This window comes from Sinocyclocheilus rhinocerous, unplaced genomic scaffold (genome assembly GCF_001515625.1).
Source record: "Sinocyclocheilus rhinocerous isolate Xijiao unplaced genomic scaffold, SAMN03320098_v1.1 scaffold1686, whole genome shotgun sequence".
Taxonomy (NCBI): Eukaryota; Metazoa; Chordata; class Actinopteri; order Cypriniformes; family Cyprinidae; genus Sinocyclocheilus; species Sinocyclocheilus rhinocerous.
The window spans coordinates 411,504-438,431 of record NW_015658988.1 but is presented as its reverse complement, the minus strand read 5'-3'; the positions used below and the strand labels follow the sequence as shown (position 1 = coordinate 438,431).

Genomic DNA, 26,928 nt, shown 5'->3' with positions numbered 1-26,928 from the left:
GCTTTTTTATTTCAGATGTGAGAATAACAGTGTAAAAGAACCTGTTGCAAAGAGAGCCAAAGCAAAGCAGCCTACTCGGTCATGGAAAACAGAGACTGATGTTGACATGTTCCACAGACCCTGAGATTCCTGCCGGCACAGGAACCTGGACCACCGCTAAGACCATGTGATGCACACACCCCCATGAGTCTCTTCAAAATGTTGTTCAAGTTTCCTGCTGCTGTTTTGGATATTTTGGATATTGCACCCATGACGTCTTGACTCTTGTGTTGTTGTTGTTTTTTTTTGGTGTTTTTTTTTTGTTCCTAATAAACAGTTTAACTGCTCCCACAAGTAAATCTCAAGTTATTTTATGTGATAGTTATATATATTCTAAATAAACTACAAACAAAAAATATATACATTTCTTTTTTCTTCTAATTCTTTGTTGTAGCAATTCCCTCTCAGTCACATACCTGACTGAAAGGCTCATTATGCAGCTCATTATTAAGGTCTTTGTCTTCTCAGGTGTGAATCACAGCATTATGCATGACCATCCACGCCCCATCACATATACATTTTCTACACAAAAAGTGTCTTATAAAATCTAAATCAATATATTGTTTTCTGTGAATGAGTAAGATGATTTTCACATCATTTTGAAGCAAAAACTCTAGACTTCAAGATCCAGTTCTCAAAAGTCTTGTGAACAAATGTTCTGTATGTGTTTTATGGCCTTATTTCAGTGACTTTAAAATTTTAGTTTTTCCACTAAGCACGCATAAGCGTTGTTTTCTTAAAAACACAATCACGTACATACATGCTGCTCACCTATTATTGTAGCCCAGTTTGTGCTGATTACAGTGTCATTAAACTTTAGCCATTAAAATGTTTTTAAGCAACTGGTAAAAGCACAAATGTCAGGGAATGTCAAAACCTCTCCAGGGCCCCAAAACACCCTCAGACTCCAGAGGGTTAAAGGGATCGTTCACCCAAAAAACCTCTCTCTCAAATGGACCATTGACACTCTATCTACAATCTCAATTAGGAGTGTCAATGGTCCATTTGAGAGATAGGTGGCGGTAATGCACTTATAAGTCTGCGATCCGCTGTAAAGCAAGAAGAAGAAGACGCATCACGCGCCGGCTGTCGAGGACCGCTCAGGACAGATCAGACATTGCAGTGCATCAGAGGTAAAAAAACGATATAAATACTGTTCAGTTTCTTGCACAGACCGATCGTTTCGTGTCTTTACACATCAATGTATAATCACGAGCCGCAGGGTTTAATTTGGTTTTGTTTGTGTGGTTTTTTTTACTCTCAAAGCCGTGATTCCCATTCACTTCCATTATAAGAATGACAGGCTGCAACGGTTTGAGTTAAAAATATTTGTTTGTGTTCTAATGAAGAAACAAATTCACCTACATCTTGGATGCCCTGGGTGTAAGCAGATAAACATCAAATTAAATTTTTGGGTGAACTATCCCTTTAAAGCATCCTTGCTAAATAAAAGCATTAATTTCTATAATCCCCCCCCAACCCCCGATTACATTTTAAAATATATTCAAATAGAAAGCAATTTTAAATAGTAAAAATATTTCAACATTTTACTGTTTTTGCTGTACTTTGGATCAAATAAATGCAGACTTGGTGAGCAGAAGAGACTTCTTTAAAAAAAAAACATTAAAAATCTTACTGTTTAAAAACTTTTGACTGGTAGTGTAGGCTGATTATTTTTATAGATTGAAACAAATGTGCTTCAGCCAGGATAAAGAGTATGAAAAGTGCTCTGAAGTGCTGCAGAAAACAAAAAGATTGAGCAACAACAGAAACATGTTGCTGGAGACGGGCTTATTATTGAAAATGCAAACTGATTCTCTGCCAGCAGGAGGCGCTTTTTTAGAGCTGTAGAAACAGCTTTTTCCACAGTAACGGCTGTAATCAAAGCAGCTCCGCTCATGAACGCTTCTTTATCAGATAAAATGAAAATGCCATCGAAACTTTTCTTAAGACAGTCGGTTCCCTTCAGAGATACATTCGTATAAAACACCGCGCCGCATTCTGATTTTGAAGCGTGCAGTGCTCATGTTTATTCAACGAAGTAAAACACATGGGAAACACTGGTAATATATATCGAAATATCGGAAATGTGTTTAAAAATCATATCACCGTTATTGAAAAAAAATTATATCGCTATACATATTGTGACGACCCTGAGTGTTCTCCTTACCTGTTGGTGGCAGACTGTGGGAGTTTTGCGTCACTCCCCCATGTTAATTAATTCATGATAATTAGGGGTGTAGACTATATAAGGACTTCAGGTTGTTCATTGAGGTTAGCACTCCCGGAGGAATAGTTCTCCCAGGAGCAGCTCTTGACCAGAACGTGACATCTCTCTGATTCATATGATTTTTATACGCTTCTTGTATCATGTAGCTTTAGGATTTTGTTACTGTTATTTTTGTTGTTATTTCCTTTGTTTCTTTATTTTTCCCTAGACTTATGTTTGCTCTTTGGGCTTATTGTTATATTTGTTAAAGAAAATAAATCAATTTGTATTGATTGAACGGTGGTGTGTGATCCCTCTTTTATGTTGTGGCTTGTAACGAGCTGGCTGTAACAATATTGATATTGAATTATTGTCCAGCCCTAGTTTCTAACAAACTATAGTTTGTTACAATGGAAATAATGTCAGGGAAGCACATCTCTGCAAGAAAAACAGTTAGTTTGACAATCAGAAATGTAATTTGATATTATGATTTGGGGTTTGTTAGGTGTCATTACAAAATTGAAGAATTGTAATATTTTAATAATAAGTTATTTTATTTTATGTTTGTTTGTTTAACAGGGACAATAAACTAGGCATTGTTACACACAGACAACCGATGCCGCGTGCATAGGGCATATAGCATAAAGCTAGTTTGCAGCTCTTGTCCCTGGTTAGGCTTTTACATAAAATCAAAACAAGTAAATAAAAAACAAACACAATCAATAATAATTGAATAATTAATACATATTTAATAATTATTTAACTAATAACTCTGCATCCAGTATTTGACCGACTGCATGTCACAGCAGTTTTCGTTGTGCTTCTTTTTTTTCTGGTTGACAGGTGAACATAAAAAATGGATTCTTGACTTTATTTGAAGTTTAAAAAAGGGCATGTTTTTTTATAGCAAAAATAGTCGAATTCCCCCATTCTCCTCATAGAAACGAATAACAGTGCTTCATTTTCCACCAGTAGTGGGCGTGGAATATTTCCCAACTATATCAATAAACCCCACCCTCAAGACTGATTGACAATGAACTGTGTTAGGCATTGGGAATGCCTAGGTGCAAAGGGGATTGCAATTCCATTTGAATTTTGTGAGGGTTGGAGCAGGACGCGGAGGAAGTGCAATAACAAATAGGTGATTTTCTATTGCTATTCCAAAATGACAGGGTCATTTTGCAATAACTCGCAAGACATTGGAAACGCAATTGCAAATGGACTTGGCGTTTCCATTTAAAATCTGGCAGACATATTACATACACAGAAAAAAAAAAACGAAACATAAATACATGATTTGCAATTGCGTTTGGATTATGTCTCAATGTATGCGTCTACAAATTGAAAACGGCAACTGCAAATACATTTTGCAATTCCTTTCGAATATTGTCCAGAATATCATTCCATATATGTTAGCAATTCTAAGGCTTATCCAATTAAAAAAAGGTGCCATTACATCACACAATATTTATAATTCACACCATCACACAGTCCCAAAAATCACTATTATATTAATTATTTTATTATTCATAAAATATATTTCAATATTCAATATATTTTATTGTTTTTCCATTTCATTTCATACCTGTGTAGCAATGAGGTAGAGCAGCTCCCCCAGGGGTGGAATCAAGCATCGTTTCAATTTACTGCTCCTGAAGTTCTCTCGGATCAGTTCTGTGAACATGGCCACTGCCTAAGGAAACAACCAACACACAAATGTGGCTTCTGTAGCTAATAAATAGTTTAATTTATAAACATTCTAAATTAATTAAATGTACAGTTCACCCAAAATTCACCTTCACAAGCAAGCACACTTGAGCTATTATTTATCATATTAGATGAGCTCTATGTATGTGCGTTGCTCATAGACTGTAAAAAAAGATGGACGACGCGTCTCCTATTCCTTCCACTATAGAAAAGTGAAGCCAAAGCATCTCAGTATGGCCGCTGCCATCTTGAGTAAATGACGTCATTTGGAGCCAGAGTCTGCAAAGTAGAGATTGTTTGGAGCCAGAGTCTGCGCAGTAGTGTCGTGAGGTGGAGCCGCGGTATCAAACTCCCACCCAAACTCCTGCAGACCCAATCAACATAACGACACGCCCCGTTTTTATAGCATCAAATTACTAGCTAAAATCAAACTCATCACAAAAACGAACAAATTGAACATATATCAGCGTGATGACAACTACCTTAAATGACCAAAACCATCTTTTGGAAAATTGTATTGGAAGTGTAATTTTTTTTTTTTGACTCAAGTCCCATACGTTTACATGGAGAGGGCGGGGTTTATGACCTGTACTGCAGCCAGCCACCAGGGGGCGATCAAAGAGCCCGCAGCTTCACTTTTCAGGACGTGTGAGGCACACCCGGCGTTGATCAACATTTCCATGTGAATATAATCTCTAAGTCACACAAAGCAACTGTAGCTATGTTTCCATCCACCTATTTTTATGTGCATTTTGGAATATCACATAAAAAAAAAAAACGCTGGATGGAAACGCCAAGATGCGCATAAATTCTAAAAATGCGCATAAAAAACATATGCACACATTTGAGTAGGATAAACTTCTTATCCGATAAGAAAAAATTTGCATAAACTACGATGGAAACACATTTACCGAATAAATTCCTCCATGCGCATCTTCTATTAGAGCTTGCTATTTCTATACAGTTGAATTTCTACATTTGCCTGCCAGTTCCACATATTGTATTATGCTTTGAAAACTGCTTTGTTTTTCAATAGACATTTAACTTGGGTTTATCTTGAATAGTTTGTATTATCCATCTCATGTGACTTAGTGCTATGAGACGGGATAACTTGACTAACCAGCGGACCGATCTCGTTCACAGCATCTATATGTTGTTATGGTCATTCTGAAATGCCTGAGCAAAGTCTGTCGTCAAAGTATTTCTGTATAGTTGTCTTACACGACTGTGTTCCCAAACAGCTGGCATCCACCTCCGAAAGCAATGACTGCATTTTGTCTGCTCGCTCTGAGGCACAAGTAATTTATCATATATGAAAATTATTATATTCAGTAGCTTCTCCAAGTTTTCTTAGTAATATTTAGTGCCAGTTTACCAGGAAGTTACGATTTTGTTCTCTTTGACTCGTGATTAAAAACATGTCCATTTGTATTACAACGATTAAAGAAAAACTGTTTTTAATATGTCATCGGGGTGAGTTTTGTTCCTGTGTCTATATTTCCAACAAGACACTGGACAAGATTTTTTTAATATACAAAAGAGAGAAATGTCTTACTATAGAGCATTTGATTAGATGTCATGAGTTCAAGATGACTCATCAATATGTTTGGTCGGGGTTTTCTGCTTTTTTTTTTTTAAACAGATCTCCACAGATCTCTGGTCTTAAAGGGATAGTTCACCCTTTTCAAACAGTTTTCAAACACCCAAAAATCAAACAGTTGGTGGTTGCCATTGACTTCCATAGTATTTTTTTTTTCCTACTATGGAAGTCAATGGCAACCACCAACTGTTTGATTACCAGCAATCTTCAAAATACCTTCTTTTATGTTCAACATAAGAAAGCAACTCATACAGGTTTGGAACGACATGAGGGTGAGTAAATGATGACAGAATTTTCATTTTTGGGTGAACTATCCCTTTAAGCATTAGCATTTTATTATCTTCTGCCTCTCTGAGTGCTCAGATGAGTCAGTATATGCTTCTCTCTGCAGTCGTTTTCTTAGTAGGGTGCTATGCAAATGCCCTATGTAGCATATTTGGCCCTGTGACGGTTAAAGTCTCATAAGTGATGACTTTGCAGGGAGCAGATGTTGGCGGCTGTGTTTGATGAGTCTTGGCAGCAAAAGACGTGTAGTGATGATTTCTGTTACACAGGAAGAAACAAACAAGGCTAAGCTGTCTAGAATATATCATTATCATCAACAAACACACACAAATTCCCTTCTAGAGCATGCTGCTATTATCCACACACACATAAACACACATACACATGCTATCCTGCTTTAGAAAACATCATTATCGTCAACACTCACACACACACACATAGCATGTGTGTCAAGCTGGGTATTAGAAGGTTTAGGCGGTACAGAGGTGGCATGCTGGATAAGACTGTAGAGCAATGCTCTGGCCTGAAATCAGGTGTAGGTTTTTAAGCTAAGAATCCAGGAACTCAAGACTGAAGAGACTGAGCTGAATCAGGGGCGTAGATTACGCGGGGGATGCGGGGGACGTGTCCCCCTCTTGGTGAGCAGAAGAGACTTCTTATAAACATTAAAAATCAAATAACTGTTCAAAAACTGTTGACTGGTAGGTTATATAGATTACAGAAATGTTACATTGTAATGTTTATATATGTTTTATATATATATATATATATATACACACATTTCTGTCCCCCTCACTTCTGAAATGATGGCTACGCCCCTGGCTGAATCCTACCTGAGGTCTAGCTGGCTCATTATCAAAGATGCGTATGACACATAATTAATGCTGCACTGTGCAACCGGAAAGCGATTCTATCCTTAATACAAACAAAGCTAATCCAAAACTCTCTCTTAGTTTTATATGTTTAATCTCCTTTTTCTAGACATGATTTGCACTTTAATAGGGTTTTATGTTTAAGGAACAGCTGTCTCTGTGTATATATCTGCAGTCCATTAGCTCTGATCAACTTTATGGTAAAACGCCTTTGTTTGATGTCACTAATGTCACTTTGTCGTGCCATGCATATTAATTAATACATCTCATTAGGATGTTTTATATTTTCAGGAGTAAAATGAAACACAGTCTGTGATATTCAGAAATAAGATTTTCTTTTTGCAAAATATTATATAGTATATTTTTAAATGTCTGTCTGTCTGTCTGTCTGTCTGTCTATCTATCTATCATCAAAATCTATCAAACTTTTGAATGATAGTGTATGTCCTACATTCATATGTATCATATACACATTACCACAGCAAAGCAATAAAACATTATTCTTTGTAGACATTTTTTTCAATGTTAATCTGAATACCATGTTGAAGTGATGCGCTTGCACCCAAAAAACAGAGGCAATGCACAACATTCACATTACAAGCTAATTATTCTACCAATATGTATCAATTATTCAGTTAGGCACTGTGTAATGTATACTCGGACAGACAGATTAAAACTGTTGCTCGACTGTGCGAAAAAAAAAAAAAGCATTGTAGCTCGATTACATTGAGAGCATTCAATTTAATGTATATTACGAGTCAATTCTGGATACACCTGAGTGAATATGTATTTATTTTGATCTTAAATGACTTCAGACCTAAAGGCTTAGGTTTACATGTTTGAAATTAGTTTTGCAGACAAATATAAGTCTATAATAAATATCCTCACAAAACCAATATTATCAATTAAAATAATAAATTTATTATAAATTTATAATAATGAAATAGATTTTTGGACCATTGAAGGGAAAGCAGCAAACAAGTGCCCATGCAGCATATAGAGGAACTCCCTCTATGAAGAGAAAGTAGCTAACAAGCAATCCAACGAGGGCTCTCCCAAAAGGACGTCATCCAAACGTCATTCAGGCGCCAGATCAACAGCCAATCAGCAATGGAATTCCCTCAAGCAGTCAAACAAGGAAACGCAAAAATTTGAAATCAGTTCTAATCAGGTTGACTTCGAATTTTCAGATTCGAGTCCTCTCAAAACCTGAATGAATTAATAATAATTAATTCCCTAAGACAAGTAATCAGACATTACACAAGTGCCCATCCATATACGGTCCAACATTTTTTTATTTTTGAACCGTATAGTGAAGGGAAAGCAGCGAACAAATGCCCATGCAGCATATAGAGGAACTCCCTCCAAACTCTTTAAAAAGCAGAAGTTGTTTGAAAGAATGTCGAGAGTGTGCAGAGTTTTCTTAAGCAGCAATTCTAAACCTTTTTGAATTTAAGCCTCCACAACAATTTAAGGCCCCATGATTTTTCCAGTTGTACATGATTTAGTCTAAAAATGAGGCTTACTCATATATCCAGGTTTTCTGAAACTGTTGGAATATATACTTTCCGTACCCACTGTATATATATATATATATATATACACATTTATTTATTCGTTTGTTTGTGTTGCCCTCTACAGCAGGCCTCAGACCCCTGTTTTTTTTTCCCCTGTTTTGGTCACAACATTTCCATACTTAATTTGAATTATTTAATCATGTGATGGTTTATTATATTATATTGTTTATTATATTATATTAATTTGACTTGTTACTCTGAATTGTGGAAGAATTCTGCTTGGCAAAATAAAGACAGTAACATAAGAAGCAAAATTGAGTGTCCAGGAAGACACAACATAAAATGTCTATTGATATAAATCTAAATTTGACCTCTGTTGGATAAAACGTCATGACTTCTATAATGACTTCTATATTATTATGTAAACTTAATAAAGTAAGTTCACAAAGTCCCTTGACTAAGAGAATCACATACTAGAATCTCTTTGTCTAGTGTCCTGTTTATCTAGTGAGTAGCTCAACAACAGTTAAAAGTGCCCATATGAAGAAACTATCAATGTTAATCTGAATCAATATCCATTGAAGTGCACAAATGTGTATTCACACAATTCCTACCTCATTTCAAGCATTTTCTGAACTCTCTAGTAGGGGTGTCACAATATACCTGTATTGACGATAACCGTGATATTCAAATCATGAAATATCGACATCGTGTTAATTTAGGGTGTGACGATATACCAGTATTGGCGATAACCACAATATTTAAAATGAACAGGACACTTATGATAACACGAAACGCAAATAGCCTACTCCAGCGCCAGTACCTGGTTGACCTCCCAGGTGGCAGTATTGTGCCTTTGCTGACACCTGTCAATCAAGACGCACTGCGCGGCCGCGCTACTCCGAGAAGAACCATGTTCAATATTCTACATAGTAAGTTGTCATTATTTTACTAGTCATGGAATGGGAAATGTTACATTAACCTGTTAACAGCGGTTTCCTGTGTTCATATATTTCAATAAAGGGGTGATTCTTTTAATAAGTACCGTGTTTTCTTTACTCGTCTAATTTTTGTATTTGTATTTGCATTCAAGTCATGGTCAATACATGTGCGTAGCACTTGATTTCTTTGTTCAAATCTGTTACACGATCAAAACAAATCTAGAAAAACTGAGCGACCACATTGCTACATTAAACTCTGTAAAATGTTAAGTTGGTCACAGTGCCATGCACTTAATGCCTCATCTGCGGCCGTTCTAGACGCACATTAATACTGAATTAGAAGCGTGTTAACTGCATGACTGCACTGGCGCTGGCGCAACTATAGGTTAAAGAGATTAAAATATAGGTAGCACGTTAACAGGTATCAGTTTTGATGTTAATATTTATTCATCATACTGTTGAACTTGACAGTATTTCCTCTATTGTTATTTCATAGGGAGCTTCAAAGTAGACAGAGAAAGCCAGAGTCTCAGGTCAGCTGTGACCTGAAGACGACGAAGTGAAAATGCATGTGCCCTGTGTTTATCAGTATCATTACATTCATTGGGTAAAAAGAAAAACTAAATAAAGTAAACATTTATTTGGCTGATTCCCCAAGGTTTCTATAGATATCGCGATATATCGATACCGTGAATTTTTTTGGCCACAATAACCGTGGTGTGAAAAATCTAATATCGTGACAGCCCTAATCTCTCGAATATTGTAAATATAATGTCTGAGTAATTGAATGGGTGGAGAATTTTATCAGCCAGCATATTTTCTCCCTTCAACAAACTACAAAGTGAAAGGAAAAAAAAAAATTATTAAATCACTTAAAACTCATACTCAATAGTTTGTCTGGACATATTCCAACTTAACTAATCTTTTGACTTTGTAGACCTCGGATAAAAATAGTGTCACAACAAAAACCTTACTTAAAATTCATATTCCTAACAACAATATCAACAGCGCAAGACAAAAGGACACAAGAAGAGGGGAGTTACCATGAGATGCAGATCTGATCAACTGATGCTCAGAGAATCAATATTATTCCCCCGAGTCAGTCAGACAAATGCGGTCAAACTGTGTCTTAGATGTCCAGCGGGCAGAGCGAGGGAGAAACAGAGTGCCCTTGATACTCTCTCGCTAGTTTCCAATCACACCGATACTCTTGTGTGACACTTAAAATTCAACTCTGAAATATTCACTCCCTCCGGCACAAGGCGCTGCAGATGGCAATGCCTTTATGCACAGACAGAATCTGGATTTTTAAATACATTTCTCTATGAAATATATATGGCAGAAGTAACTTTAAAATGACTTTCCAGAAAATGGTTTACCATCAAATAAATAAAGTAGTGAAAAAAAAATGAAACCGGCTCATCCCTGTGGTACCTCCTTCAGATGGCTCCGCTGTAATTCTTAGCAGTGTGTAATGGGACTGGTCAGGGAAAACACTATCAGGCTCTTCTGAGAGTAACTGTGAATTTAGGCTAGGGGCACGGGGGATTGCCGGTGCCAAGGACAATGATTAATTTACCACTTCATTAGACTAGTGCTCAAGTATTCATGGCGAACACAGACACTGAGGGTTTCAGGGAGGATTAGAGAGCTAACCGAACGTCAGAGGGAGAAGGACCAAGTGTTTTGGAGGGGTTGTAGAAAGAGAAAGAACGCAAAAATGCAAAGCAAAGGAAACTTTTTCTGAGGAGACTTTTCTGCTCTACCTGTAATTCTGTAATTTCCTTCCTCCTGAATCAAGCCCCTGTGCGACATTTCTATTTATAGAGGCTTTTATCGTTGCCATGACGACGAATTAGCCCAAGTTTCTTTTAGATGATGGATACTGCCTATGGCTGAAACTTACCTAAGAGGATCCTCTTATTGCAAACCTTCCAGCTCGCACAAACAACACTCATTACAGCTCAAAATCCATATTGTGACTTATTATATAATACATTTCTCAAGAAATAATGTGCAATTAAGGCTGGAATACACTACATGACTTTGTTGCCACAACTTGCCGTTGCAGCTGACCAGTTTCACAGAAAAGCCATGTATAACAAGCAGACTCTGATTTTTTAGCTTCATGAAATCAAACAATATGAATGAATCAATGTTTGCCGGCATTTACTTATACACTAAAAGGCTCAATGCACAGATCCGATCTTTTGACATATCTGATTTTTGTCTCACCTGCTTACATTCACTTAAAGGGTTAGTTCACCCAAAAATGAAAATTAGCCCATAAATTACTCACCCTCAAGTCATCCTAGGTGTATATGACTTTCTTCTTTCAGACAAATCCAGTCAGAGTTATGTTAAAAATTGTCTTTGATCTTACAAGCTGTTTCATGGCACTCAGCGGGTGTTGCATGCATCAGTACAAAACCAGTTAAATAAAATGCGCCCATCCATAAAAAAAAGTGTCTCACACGGTTCCGAGGTGTGAACAAAGGTTTTCTGTAGCGAATCGATGAGTTTTTGTAAGAATATTCATTATTCATATAATATTCATTCCATATTCAAAATGTAATAATCACTTTAATCTAGCTTGCGCTCACAGTTGTACACTGGAAGCAGTTCCGGGTGGATGACGTATGAGGTCAGTGCTGCGCATGCGCCTGTGAGTCTCGTGAAAACCAACGTTTGTTTACAGGAGCAAAGGAAGCAAAGTTTCCTTACTTTAGCAAAGGAAAACCAGTCTCTTCTTGGCTTATATCGAAATCCTCCGACATTCTTCTTTACAAATCCTCGTTTTGTACTTCTAATTCTTGACCGTTGTTTTGTTTTGATCTCTCCCCTGCGCTTCCGCGTGCGTCACTTCTGAGCGGCGCATGCGCAAAGCCGACCTCCATACGTCATCCGCCCGGAACTGCTTCCATGTACAACCGTGAGCGCAAGCTAGATTAAAATGATTATTACGTTTTGAATACGGATATTTTTCTTACAAAAACGCATTGATTCGCTACAGAAGGCCTTTGTTCACCCCCCGGAGCCATGTGAGACACGTTTTTTATGGATGGGCGGATTTTAATTAAGTGCTTTTGGACTGATGCATGCAACACCCGCTGAGTGCCATGAAACAGCTTGAAAGATCAAAGACAATTTTTAATATAACTCCAACTGGATTAGTCTGAAAGAAGAAAGTCATATACATCTAGGATGAGTTGATGGTGAGTAATTTATGGGCTAATTTACATTTTTGGGTGAACTAACCCTTTAAGACACGGCCTGTATACAGTATCCGCATTTACTTTCATTTCTGCCCAAGTTAGAATGATTCCATTGGTGACAGCTTTCAACAACATGGGAGACCCTCGAGTTTTGAAATTTTATATAATTTACATCGGGTGGTTCTTTGACTTTAATGCACACCAGATGTGATTATGCCAATTATACAATGATCTGTTATCAGCATGGACTATTTAAAACCATCGTTTACTGTAAGTTTGCAGCAAAAAAATTTGACTGAAAGGATAAAAAAAAACTAAAAAGTTACTTTACCTACAGGTCATTAGATTGAGAATTCTGAGTAGAGCAGTAAAATTACATTTATTTGAATTATATTTCAAAAACAGCGACATAAACACCATGTCACCAAAAATGTTTGTTTTGGGGTTTTTTTCAATAGAGAAGCCATTTTAAAATTGTAAAAAATAAAATTTGCAGAGAGCAGCGTCTCAAAACAAGTTTCTGTGCTCCTGATTGTTTCTGTGTGCAACCTCTTACATAAGGAATAATGTATATTCAGCCATTTGTTATCGCAGAATAAACCCTGACAGAGGGATCACCCTGAAGCGGTGATCAGGGTTGTATCAACCTGAAAGGGTTCATTTTGCTAAATGTACATTATCCCACTTATTACAGTACAAGGCTATTTCCTGCATAAGTAAATAATTGGACACAAAATATTGATTGGAGTTGAAATATTTCATTAGCTCCTAAAACAAAAAGCTTACGGGAAGAAAAACGGTTCCTAGCAAGTGTCTTTTAGCTAAGACGAATGAACAAACACTAGACAAACATTTAAGGGATACAGTACCACATACACATACTACTTATTACTCAACTTTTCAGTACATAAATAATTATAAGGACATAAGATAATGATTTGAGATTAAACTCTTTTACAATCTCACCTGTTTATTATCTTATAATCCATTACAGTGTTCAAAACAATTGTCCTGGCAATAAGATGAACACAGCAACAATATTACAGTACTATTAATACTGAAGTTACTGAAATTAATAGTATAGTTAAAACTATAACAGGACACAAGATGGCAGCAGCTGTGTTTGTATGAAATGAGAGAGCGAGTCTGTGATGTGATACAAGAGACATGAAAGAACTGGCGACTTAAGATACCCGGATGAGCGGTATGTTATTCAGCATTGCTACTGACGACAGTTGTTATCAGCAGGGTTGCCAGGTTTTTACAACAAAACCCACCCAATTACTACTCAAAACTAGCCCAATGGCGTTTCGAGGGGGGGTCCCCCAGTAACATTCGGGGGGTAAAATACATGTTTTTTGGCGAGGTTCCCCTGGTAAAATTCGCATTGCAGGGGCTAAATATGATGTTATTGGGGTCGCTTCAACCCGCGGACATGAAAAACAACCCGTGGCAACAGTGTTAAAGTAGCCCAATTCCACAGGAAAACCACGGACTTGGCAACACTGGTTATCAGGGAGTAAGACATCTCAGAAAGGCCAGTCATGACAATTAGAATCAATCAAGCATTCTAGAGAGACGTGTAATAAATCTATATAAAGTTTTCACCTAAATAAAAGGAAAATACATAATACGACAAAATAAGATGAAAAAACAAGAAAAGTTATCTTTGTGTGTAAATGTCGCCATCATATCAGATGTCCAGATATGAGATGGGTATCTATCTGATTTAGACATTTAGAGATTTTTATGTGTGCAAATCTGAGTTGGTGTTTTTTTTTTTTGCTATAGTGTAACAGCAGCCTTTGATATTTTGGGCCGATTTTAGAACAGATACTCTTTTCATATGTCATGTGTCCCCTAGCAACGAGGTGTAAGTTTATGTTCAAAACAACCTGCAAATCTGTAGTATGTAATTCTTAGTCATTTAGAGTATGAGCCCAGTTTTGTACCCATTTACAATATTGGTGTATGACGCCTATTGTTTTAAAATCTGTTAAGATTTTTAAAGTCGTGTAGTGTATTCCAGCCTTTAGCTCAATATATTATCTAGGAAGGGCCTCTAGAGTGCAGAAGAACCGTAAGAAAGCAGCTCTGCTTTTCTCTCGCCAAAGAGAAGCACTGAAAGAAATCGCCATGACAGGATCGGCCGCTCAGACACAGAACCCCCGTAGAGCACCGGGGAGAGAGTCCATCACCCTGAGCACTTCTTCAATACCGACCCATTGAGCCCAGAAGTGCGAGAAAGAAGAACCCGTTGAGAGAAGCTGCAAAGTTTAAGCCTGTATTGTGTGAAATGCCCCAAAAACTCGGCCTTGCTAAATTACGACGGACGGCCATTTTGTGCCACTGTCCACACGGAGTCTGGGTGGTACTGCGAAACTGACAAAGAGGTAGGGAAGTTCATAGCGGAATGGAAGACAAACATGTTAAATCAAGGATTGGGGTGGAAGAATTTGTTTATGATTAACCACAATGCATCTGTGCAGCGCTTTGATGACAGTGAAAGCTTTTATAACCCTGTTTGGATGAGATATTTGCCTTTGTATGTGTAAAGGCTGAGATAGAGATGTAAAAAGCTAATTTCACCTGGCTTTTACTGGATTTCAAGTGCTTTGGAGAGCAGATAAATTATTTTTGTTTAGTATTTTCATTTCTGAGTGGAAGCTGAGAATAAGCAAATACAGAAATGCTACAGTGACACCTGCTGGTGTGTCTCTTTATTTTCAAAAATGTTTGTTTTAATGTTAAAATGTCCATCTTTAAACACACAAGTCTCACCTCTGTGACAGGAACGTCGTCTCTGAGCTCTGTGCAGTGGGAGGCCATCAGTCCAATCACTCGCATCACTTTGCTCCTTCTAAAACACAAATTTGAACAATTAAATGGCTCTCATGCAGCTGTTCGTTTTATTAAAGCTATTCTGTTTTGTTAAAATCTGACATTATTTAAAGATAATGACATTTCAAACTTCTGATAACAATGACAAACTTCTTATAAAAAAAAAAAAATTTGAAAAACATACTGAAACCACACTTTTAAACAGTACTGTATATAATTATACCACCGCTGCAACACACACCCTGTGGTAAATTCACTGTAACACCTCCTGTGGCATTCTGCTTTATTTTACTATTTTTTGCAATACTGTCTTAACCACACCACATCTCAGTCTTAAATGAGCAGTGTTTAATGCTGGTTTTCAGTGTCATTTAAAACTAAAATTGTTCTGTCCGTTGCTTGGTGACTGTAATGCGGAGATAGAGGCTGTAAGCCTGTGAGGGGCCAGTGAGACACATGCCTATCATTCCTTCCACTCAGAGCCAAAGGGACTGAGAGGAGAGAGACAGGCACTGCATTTCTCTGAGCAGACATTCCAAGACCGGCGCCATTTGTGTCATCCGAGAATACTACACTATAGTTCTGATCCAGTAAAAGTGTGAAGCGAATTTTTACTATAATGGTACATTATACAATTGGACAGCTAAACAAAAAAAAACAAAAAAACAAAAATCACTATCAAACAATAAAATAATTATACAGAAGAATTAGTGCTGGGCGGTATGACCAAAAATTGATATCACGCTATTTTTCAAAATTATACCGGTTTCACGGTACATGACGGTATTTTTTTTTTTCATGCATGACCGGGTGTTAACCATATTTTCTAATGATTGAGAGAGGAAATACTGCAGTATATTGACTTAGAATGCCCTATTTTTATGTGGTTGTTTTGGCTATATTACTTTTTTGTCTCATGCAGCGCACTGCCTGCGTCTGAGTAACAAACTAAAAACAACAACAAACAAAAAAGTGCATGTGATATTAACAGACGAACTACGCTCATATTTAGAAACGCTGTTTTGTACTCATTTATTGACGAGTCGGCTGCGGTGCGGCCAACTGAATGTGCTGCTTCTCTGACGCTCACTGCACAGAACAGACGCCGAGAGAGATGACACTTCTCCTGGAAAGTCAGACCTCGCGTTCGCAGGACAGCACTGGGAAAATCTTCCAACTGAACCATAGCTAAGGTTTATCCAAAAAAGTCGCTAGGTTTGTCAGTATGAATATTCTATGGAAAAAAGCCGCTAAAAGGGTCTGAAAGTTGCTAAATCTAGTGCTAAAGTCGCACTCGTGTGTGTGAGACGCGGGAGCTGATGGCAGGGGGCGGTGGATATTTGTGGCGGTCAATGTGGATATTGTGGATGAGTTCTTCTGTGTCATCACGTTCTATTAGTTCTACAGCTTCAGTTTCGGAACTTTCACGCTTAGTAACACATACAGCTGTTCCCTCACGACAGTGCAACAGTGAAAAGGGACCCCTTTCAAACAGTGTCGCGTTCCGAACGTTGTTTAAGCGACATACACCGGTATTGCGGTATTTAAAAAATTCATATCATAACAAAAATAAACACCGGTATTCGGTATGAACCGGTATACAGCCCAGCACGAAGAAGAATTGTAACACTTACATATCCCAGTTCGGAGCATGTCGCATCTGTTGAACCAGCACAGGGAACTATGTTAAAAAGAGAGGGAGAAAAAAAATGTTTCACATTGTAAGATTTTCAATATATATTCATATTTCATTAAATCAGCCTCTTTTTGGACTCTTAACAACACGATTTCATATATGTCACAGGTCAGGACAATCCCTAGTAAAGAGCTGGGTGAGTGCTTGTGTGGCGTTATTCAATCACTGTTGTCATCACATCAAGAAATTATTTTCTGACTCCAAAATAATTGGTCACATGGCATTTACGGCTCAGGTGACTGGCTCCAGAAAAAAAAAACTATATCTGGAATGCCCAAACTGAGCAACTGCCACAGAGATAAATGGAAATGCTACTAGTGCTGAGACATCTGGTGGCCAGAGGAGGAATGTACTGGTGTACAAACTACTGTTGCAAAAAATGGTACTTAAATTATACAATTATATTCAAATTATACTTCAAATCCAAAAGAGAAATTTGACTTATCTGAATTAACATTGGCTTAGAGTTTCAGTATAAAAACAGAACCTTTAGGTGCCATTGAAACTCCACACGAGTCCCACTGATTACAGTTTCCATTCACGAAAGCCAAGGAAGAGGAAGCTCGTTTTCAGACAGAGGCGAGGACGGAAGCAGGCACTCATTCCTCAGTGGACACACTATTGTTCAACTTCCCTCATTAGATGACCTACTGTACACTTTCAACCGCTCTATAATATTGCAAAAGAAATGTGAGATTTGCACTGCATGGAATGGTTGCAGATTAAAAAGTCCCCTTAGTCTATTTTTATTACAAAATACATTTTTATACATGAAGCTTATTTAAAATATACACATGATGAGGGTGCAAATGAAGATTTATGTCTTTCCATTGAATGTCCATGCCACCAAAATGACCAAAAGTTCAGAAAGATTCAAATGAATCACATTTAATCAAAGTCTTTTGAAGAAACACAATCACTGTATATGATAAACAGATTTAATGGGATGAAGGGGGAAGAAATCTCTAAGGTTTCATTAAAAATATTGTCATTTGTGTTTCGAAGATGAATTCATGTTTGGAAATTGGAATTAATGTAGAGGTGAAACATCATTACACAGAAGAACATTCGAATGTTACATCATAGCAAAAGATGTAAGCTAAAATAGATGAGAAAAAAATAAGTCTAAACAAGTAATCAAAACTACAGTTAATACTGTATATATACAGTATTGTTCCAGTGATTGTATTGTTGCTAGGCTGAATCTACTGGTAAGATAATTCAATTCAATTCAATTCAAATCGTTATTGTAAGTCTTTATATTTATTATATATTCAGTAATTAGCAGCACCATTAGTCAGCTGATCATTGTCACAAAGTAAACCCCTTCAGTGTGACACAAGTCAAACCAAAAATTATTCAGACACCAGATACAATTTTTGATATGTATATTTTTTTACACTAGTGGGTGCAGGACACTATAGTTCATTTACGTAAGCGAGGATAGCAAAATAAAGTAAACTGTGACATATTATACCTAACAAATCTTCATACAGTGGACTACCAGTAAAAATATTCAGACACTTTGACCTGACCATGTTTTGCTTAAGTGTTTTTTTCTTTAATTGCTAATGTGACCTTTTTACACCACATACTGAACAAAATTAAGCATTGCTTGGTAATTGGTTGACCTAAATTGGTATTATCTAATTGTGTACTTTTAACAGCTGACAGCTATTCAACCTAATTCATTTGTGAGACAGTCTAACAGAAGGATGGCATTATCAAGATGAATTTGTTCTGACACAGTTTAACTCTGAGTTCTTGTCATATTTTATTGCCATTTTCTAAACTACAGCGAATAAACTGTGATAATGTGAGAAATGCTGAAGGTGTCTGAATAAATTTTGGTTTGACTGCATACATGATACCTGGTCGTCCTTTTGTGATAATGACCATATGACTGTACATTAATAGCTTGTGTTTCACATGTGTCTTACCAGCTGGGAGTGTATAAGGCGTGTGGCCGTCTCTCTGTGGTTACAGACAGTGCAGAGGTAACAGAGCAGGTTGAGTTTAGTGCGTGGTGCTGTGGCATTGGCTGATCCAGCCTGGTCTACTGACTCCAGAACAGCACACACCTGTTGCAGGAACTGAGACCAGTCCTCCGAGTTCAGACAGGACAACCGTTCAGCTAAGAGAGAGACAAAGAGAGTAACATTTGTTCTTTTTTTTTTTAACCCAACCAAATGTAAAGCAAGCATATATGACAATTTTCCCAAATCCTTTACATTTCTATGCAAAAACATACTATATTGCCTTTTGAACTAAATCTAAAATGCATTTGTGTCTTTTTGTTAAGCATCATATTTAGTACATCAGGCTTTTATGGCTAATATAGTATGATGCAGAAAAATATGGAAGGAAAGGAGGGAAAAACACTCCAATTATATTAAGAGGCCAAAATATGCAATTTGGTCTAGTTACTAAAATTTATATGGCCAAAAATTAAAGTGAAATTCTGATTGCAATGAAAATGAATGAGATCTTCACAACAGTATAGCAGACTTACTTAGATAAAATGCATATAAATATATGTTAGCACTCTTTACCATGATATACCCAATAATATGTCTTAGTAAGATGATATTTAAAAGCTTTGTTTTATGATCAAAGCAAGGTTTTGATCATGTTGATAATTTAGACGCTTTAGAAATATGATACAGTAGGCTTTATAGCTTTGTATGAGAAACAGACCTAAATTTAAGTTTTAAATCAAAAAGATAATGCTCCTTCTGGGATAATAATCCAGTCACAATGGTTAATGAGTTAATAAGCTTATCTTAAAAACCAGTACGATTCATGAAAAAAATTATTTTCATTCTAGGTGATCAAAAAACGCTAGATCTTCCAATTTACCTGAGTGTGCTGATACGCAAAGCGTTTTGGGGTCAAAACGAACTGGAGAAGTCTTTAAAATCTAAAAACAGAGCAGCAAACTAACATCAGTGTTGGTTAGCACATTGTCATGTTTACTCTAGAATATGGACATGAAGTTTAGACAATAAGTCCCTCAGACATGGCAATGTGGCAATGTGTTTGCATCCTGAAGGTCTCTTTACCTTTGGGTTATCCATGATGGGAGTCACTGTAAGGTCACTGTCTGTGTATAAAAGGGATTTAATGCTGCCGTTCATGTCACTCTGCTCCTCCACCATAACACTGGATTCCTATGGAGCATACAAACAAAATACTCCTTTCATCCATTTAACACTGGTGTCATAACTTCAGCAAAATCTGTACCACTGTGAGCAGTCATTTCAGAGCAAGTTTATCCAGTCCTGATCCTGGAGGGACACCTTCATGCAGAAATTAGCTCCAGCCTGCTCCAGTACATCTGCCTGGTCTACTGGACTTCCTAGTAATCCTCAAACCCTTTAGATTAAATGGATCAGGTGCATTTAATTATGGTTAAAGCTATTATTTGTGTATACAGTATAATACATCCAAGGGCATTTATATCCATATTGAAATTATTAATTTGAATGGTCTTATTTAAAAGCGCTAAACTAAACTAAATCTGTTGCGTTAAACATGAAAATAAACTTTTGTAATGTGATAAGTGATAATATACCTACACATCTAATATAACCAAATGACATTTATTTTCATAAATGAAGTGATAAATGTGAAAAATGCCTGTTGTGATGTTTAATATGAAAACAAACAAACACATCTTATATAACCAAATTACATTTGTTTTCACATTAAAAATGTCTGTGATGACATTGCAGGATGTTCCAAATGAACGCATTTTGTCAGGTGAAGTGAACTTCAACAGATATCTCATGCTCAGAGAATACAGAGCAGTGAACACTGTGTAGGCACCCTGTCAGTGAGGTAGTGGCAAATTGTAATGTTGAATATGTCCAGTAGATGGTGCTGTGGTTTAACAAAAGACATTTGCAACCACATCCACTAGAAAGCCTGATGATTAACTGTTGAAAAAGCATAAAGAATTAATGGCCCAGAGCTTTCTACTATGACATTTTGTTGGTTTTGATTGGGCTTTTTGGACACGCTTGTAGTTTGCAGTATTGCATTATCGCAGTCAGTCATGTAGAGAGGTCACAAAAACATTTCACAAAAATGAGTTTGTTAGGATTTTACGGAGCCCGGGAAGTCACCTGTAGGAGAAAAAAAAACAATCCGTGGCGACGGTTTTGCAATCCGTCCCCTTGTTTTTTTTTTCTCCTACAGGTGACTTCCCGGGCTCCGTAGGATTTAAATAAGTATTTGGGCACTTTCTGGTTGTTGATGTGATAAAATACGCCTGTGGTTACTATAACTATGGGACTATTTTGTTAAAAGTCATTGCAAGTTTGTCTTAGAATAGTAAAGTTAGTTTTGAGTAAAGCTAGAATCATTGTTATTCAGATGCCACTTGGTTTGATACTTTGTTATAATGGAATGAAAATTATACCGTTTTAAGTGAGGCTTAAGGGTCCAAATACATTTTTGGGATGACTGTATGTTTTTGTTTTTTGAACTCACTTGAATTTCAGAGCCTTTGTCTTCTGTCTGTCGAGCCGTGTTGCTTGTTCTGGGAGTTGGTCTTGAGCTGTTTGATCAGAGATACAAAAACTACTGAAATACACTGGAATATCCTCATACTAGCATTGAACACCCCTCATGACACATCACATGACCAAAAGTCTACACAGCTAACTGAATTTGTTTCTGGTGATTTTAAAACTTTCATCTAAATGCTTGGAGGTAGTTTTGCAGACAAATGTAAATTGCGCCTACATAAACATTTCTTTACAAAATTAAAATGTACGTTTATTTAAACATTTTAATGGGCGAGTTGGAACAGATAGTGGTGGAAAAACAGCCAACAATTGTCCAGCATACAAATAAATATTTCTCTTTTTTAAATAGATAAATAAATGTATTCATCTTTTTTTTTTTATAAAGTATTTTTATTTGTTTAACATTTTTGGACACTGCATAATTCCCATACTGCAGATTTTACTATTACTATAAAGTGTAGAAATCAATAATTATTATTAAAAAAAAGAGAGAGAGGGAGAGTAGGTGTCCAAATGTTTGACTGGCAGTGTACATTTTTTTAAGGGGGAAAAAAAACTAAAATTAGTTCTTCTGATTTTACTATATTTGAATCTTCTCAAACATGTCCGAAGAACACATGTCCAAAGAATCCATATCCACATGTATTAAAGTGCTGAAATGAGTGTGAGATCAAATATATATATATAAATTAAGATACAGGAGAGTGAGTTGAGGTACCTGAGGAGGAAAATCGCCTCTCTGGCGTCAATGTCCAGTGCAGACTTTGGTCTAAACTGTATGACGTTATCTATGATACAAAAACATCACAAAAAAAAGGTCTGAAAAAGGCATCATGAAAATAACTAGCTCCTAAAACAAAGAAAGCAAGCTAAGCTATGTAAAATCTGGAATAATAAATCAAGACCCAATTCATCTGTATAGCAGGCTATTTAATAGGCATGTATTTTTTATTATTTTTTTGCATTATTTTGTATATTTTTTGTCTATTTGTTAAAACTGGTAAAAGCTGTAAAACAGGAAGATCAAAGGCATGCTTTTTTTTGTTTGTTTGTTTTTTCTTCTAAAATTTCTTCTACTGTTCTGAATGAAGCCCTTTTTGACAGATTAGGTTTTAACATGATGTACAGTACACAAGTGTTCCAGTTGATTCACAGTTACATAAGCTCACTCCTCGGTCATATATTCCCCTCTGATAATATGCAATGGAGGTATTAACCAGCAGCAATCTAATCCCTGAGTGTACGGATGTGTGCGTGTGATTTAATACTGAACATACATATCACTTGTACAGCAAGGCAAACTGAACATGAGTACACAGGCTCACACATGTGTACGTGCTTGGCGACCACACATGCACATAGCATAAGCATAAAATCCACAGGCCCTTTGAGGGCACATGAAGTGTAGCAGTTGGGCATGACGTGCTGACTCTCATGTCTGCTGCATTACCTAATGTGAAAGACTTGCTGAGGTTTGGGCTGGCAGGGTCAGCAGGTGCTGTCTGGGCTTCCTCGGCCGTCTGAGAAGACACAGGGGCCAAATGCAAGCTGAAAAAAAAAAAAACACAATGAATTCGAGAAGACACTAGACACAATCATAGTAAACAGCACATCTTGATATAAATATGTGAGCCTGGACTACAAAACCAGTCATAAGGGTCAAATGAAGTTCTTAGCAATGCATATTACTAATCAAAAATTTAGTTTTGATATATTTACGTTAGGAAATTTACAAAATATCTTCCTTATTCTACTTGTTCTTATTCTGTCGTTTTCATAAAAAAATTTTGAAAAGCTTATAAAATATAATTTTTTTAAGAATTTGACAAAAGATGACATACTTTTAATAAAGTTAGAGGAGTCAAATATCACCTCGTAATGGGAAGGCTACTTTTTGATAACATTTTGGATTATTGATTAGAAGGTGCTCCTAAAATTTTGAACGTGCTCCTAAATTTTTTAAGAAAAGTAAAGAAAGTCACAAGAAAAGTAAGCGTCGAGCCCTGCCTTCCATTACATTGACTCTCGCACTACACAAACTGTTGCATGTCATCCCGGACTACATATCCCATCATCCATTGCACTGATTGCACACAGCACTGATTGCACACAGCTGTAACCAATCACACATTCACTATATAACACTCACTCCGATCTACGTTACGGAGCCTGCTTTAGTTTCTTAGTTTTAGCCTAGCCTAGTCTTGCCTTGTCTGTTTTCTCAGTTTCTGATCTTTGCCTGTGTATCTGGATTTATCCCTCTAGTCTCGCCCTGTTGATTCTGTTAGCCGATCGTTGACCCACGCTAGCCCTAGGATTATTCTTGTGTCTTGCCCTCTATATATACCTGTTGCCATTGTCTGACCCTTGCCCGTCTCTAACCATGTCTGTTAATAAAGCTTCGCACTTGGATCCGCAAGTCTCATGTCTCGTCAGCCCCGTAACACTAACGATTTTTGGCATAAAAGAAAAATAGATAATTTTGACCCATACAATGTTTTTTTGGCTATTGCTAAAAATATACCCAAGCGACTTAAAACTGGTTTTGTGGTCCAGGGTCACATATATGGGTCATATTTCACCCTAAAATTTAAAGAAAAAAAAAAACATTTATTTTGCATCCAATTGTAGCAGATATTCATTCTTTCTTTCTTTTTACAAAATAGACATTATGTACAAAATATTCCTAAGATGGCAAAGCTGACTTTTCAGCAGCATGTATTTTTTTATTTTTCAGTGCCACATGATACATAAGAAATATTTCTAATATGCTGATTTGCTGCTTAACTGTTTATTTTTTTTTTTTTTTTGAATTCTATGATAAATAAAAAAGTTCAAAAACTAATTTACTTATTACTTTTTTTTGTGTAAAAGTAACTCTTTACTGTCACTTATGATCAATTTAATGTGCCCTTATTTAATGTCTCATTTAATGTCTTGTTCTATACTGAACAGGTACAAGAAAATGATCATCATGATCATAATCCTTCCAAAATTAAAGTCTTCCTCATTCTTTAATTATGCAGACTCCTGGTCAAATAACAATGCTCTTTGTCTTGGCCCACTCACAGCAGCTGACACCGGCTCAGAACACAATCACAGCCCAACGTCAGCACCACTCCACACTTACAGACTTCATCAGATCTGCTGGAGCTTATCGGTTTACTATATTCAACCAATTTGCTTTGTTTTAAAACATCTACATACACAAATTAATGTCATCATTTCCTGACCTACATTTAAACATGATCAATAACTTCTGCCCCTTCATAGTTAATAGCAATAAAATAACAAACATATGTGCATAACTGTCCTGGAGTCATAAAACAAACGACTCCAGAACAAATTAAACAGATGTGATCTGTTCCCAGTGGAGGAAGCGTCAATGCCAATGAGAAAGCTTTTTATAACCTGCATTTGTTGTGTTTTCTAGGGTGGGACAAAGGCTTATTGTGTAAGGCACAATACACGCAGACAGTGTATGAAGTGTGCCATAGGGCTGTTTGCCCACTCACTGCATCAGTACTAGACTGAGTATCATCTATCAGTCCCTCCAGGGTTTTGCGATTCTGCGATCGCTGAATTTATCGCAAAATCAAGCAAACTGCAATTTTCGCAAGAGCTCGCAAATTTTCGTAATTGCCGCAGATTTTGGGCTTAGACGCATCCCGTGACGTCATCGCAACGCTCATTCAGTCAAAGAAAGATTGTTTCTCAGTTCCAAAAATGGAATGAACAGCCTTGCGTTCTCATCATGAATGATTTACAAGAGCTACATTGGACAAACGAACCGAAAGCGGAATGAACCCGAGCTACTCGTTTGGGCTATGTAGGCCGGTGTACCGACGAAACATGCAGGTGTGGACGGGTAGGTTTAGGGTAGGGGGTAGGTATGGACATTAAAAAAAGCCTCAAAACACATGAATAAGATACTGGTAGCACAATCTGATAGGTAGCATTTGTGCTACCTATCTTTTTAATGGGAGGTAGCACAATCTGAGCGGGTAGCACAAATCGTCAGAACACCGGCCGCCGTAGCCGCGGGCTGATCTCGACCACGCAACACTGTTATACATAGCGCTGGGAGATACAGGGAAGAAAGTAGTCGAATTCACCGCAGAATCAATAACATCTCTGTGAAATCTTGTGAGAAGCATTCAAATTCGGCGCAGAATTCTGTTAAAGCTACAGATATCAGAACAAACGTCACTGATGTGGAAACCAGGAAAAAACATTGTTCAATAAACACAAATCACCACCATTCACCATGGATTTAACATAGAAAAACTACAGGAACAACTTGTGGCAGAAATGGTCTAATGTTTGAGTGTTTTTAAATGCTTCACACAACTTTTCCCCACACTTCAAAGTAGGGTTGTGACGGCGAGGAAATTTTCCCACCTGTTAATCGACGTGTGACAACACCGGTAATACTGGTATCACCGTTGGGGTGGGGGGTTGTTAGGTCGTTTGAGTTTCCCTCTTTTCTTCGCTTTCAAAAGGCTTGTAAAAGTGCCGTGCGCATTTTACTTTCACTTTCAAATTAGCGGCAAACGAATTAGCAAAACGAATAAGAAAGCTTGGAGGCACAGCATATACACCTTGATGTAAAATAAAATAAATAAAATACACAAAGTTTAAATAAAGAAATCAGCAAACACTGTGGAACCAAATAAATAAGAAACGCCGAACTATATATAATACACACACATATACACACACACATACACACACACACATAAAGAAAAACAAGTAGATAGAATAGCAAAAAATAGAAAGCTAGTGTTTTTTTTGTTTTTTTATTAAAAGAAAAGAAAAAAAAAAACTCTTAAAAACTACCCAGACAGCACAAGTACATCTGTAAGACGTCTGCTAAAGATCTGGGAAACATCTGGGGCCTCATGTATAAAACTTAAGTAGATTTCATCCTAAATGTGTACATACGCACAAAAGCTAGATTTTGCGTACGTAGAAAAGTTTTCAGATTTATAAAGCCATGCGTACGCCAGAACCTGCGCAAAATTCCCTTTGTAATACCCAGTCGAAGATTATGTGTACATGAATCTCCACCCCGTCTCCTACCCGAAATAGCCATATATGGAGCTTACAACGCCTAGTTTTAATATGCATAACGTCATCTGCATATCATTTCCATGCATATTTCCATCCACGTGACATCATGTTTAACGCAGTTAAGGGTAGCCTACAACACGTTAGGAAAATATGAGATACGGGCTATAATTGCGTTTATAATTGCAATAAAACATTTTGAAAATAAAATGCGCATATCTTACAGTTTCCTTCAAATTCTATCTTTTAAATATGGTGTTTGTCACAATATTGGGAAGAGCGCGAAAGGGGTTATCATTAGGCTACTGTCTGTGCGCGACACCTGTGAACAGTTCTACTGTCATCGGACCTGTTCAAACCAGCCAATGGACTGTTTGATCAACGAGCGCATCCTTATGTCTGTC

General features: G+C 37.0%; 1 protein-coding gene across 1 annotated transcript in view; it reads right to left on the bottom strand.

The window, feature by feature from the left end:
- The window catches only part of LOC107723070 (serine/threonine-protein kinase ULK4-like), a gene marked incomplete at its 3' end in the record, with an annotated part of 108,985 nt that overhangs the window by 78,647 nt on the left and 3,410 nt on the right, over positions 1-26,928 (bottom strand). Inside the window, 9 exon segments of the mRNA XM_016531574.1 lie at positions 3,834-3,941; positions 15,167-15,245; positions 16,861-16,907; positions 18,863-19,056; positions 19,782-19,842; positions 19,985-20,092; positions 21,417-21,483; positions 22,173-22,242; positions 22,905-23,002. Coding sequence (XP_016387060.1) covers positions 3,834-3,941; positions 15,167-15,245; positions 16,861-16,907; positions 18,863-19,056; positions 19,782-19,842; positions 19,985-20,092; positions 21,417-21,483; positions 22,173-22,242; positions 22,905-23,002 — 832 coding nt within the window.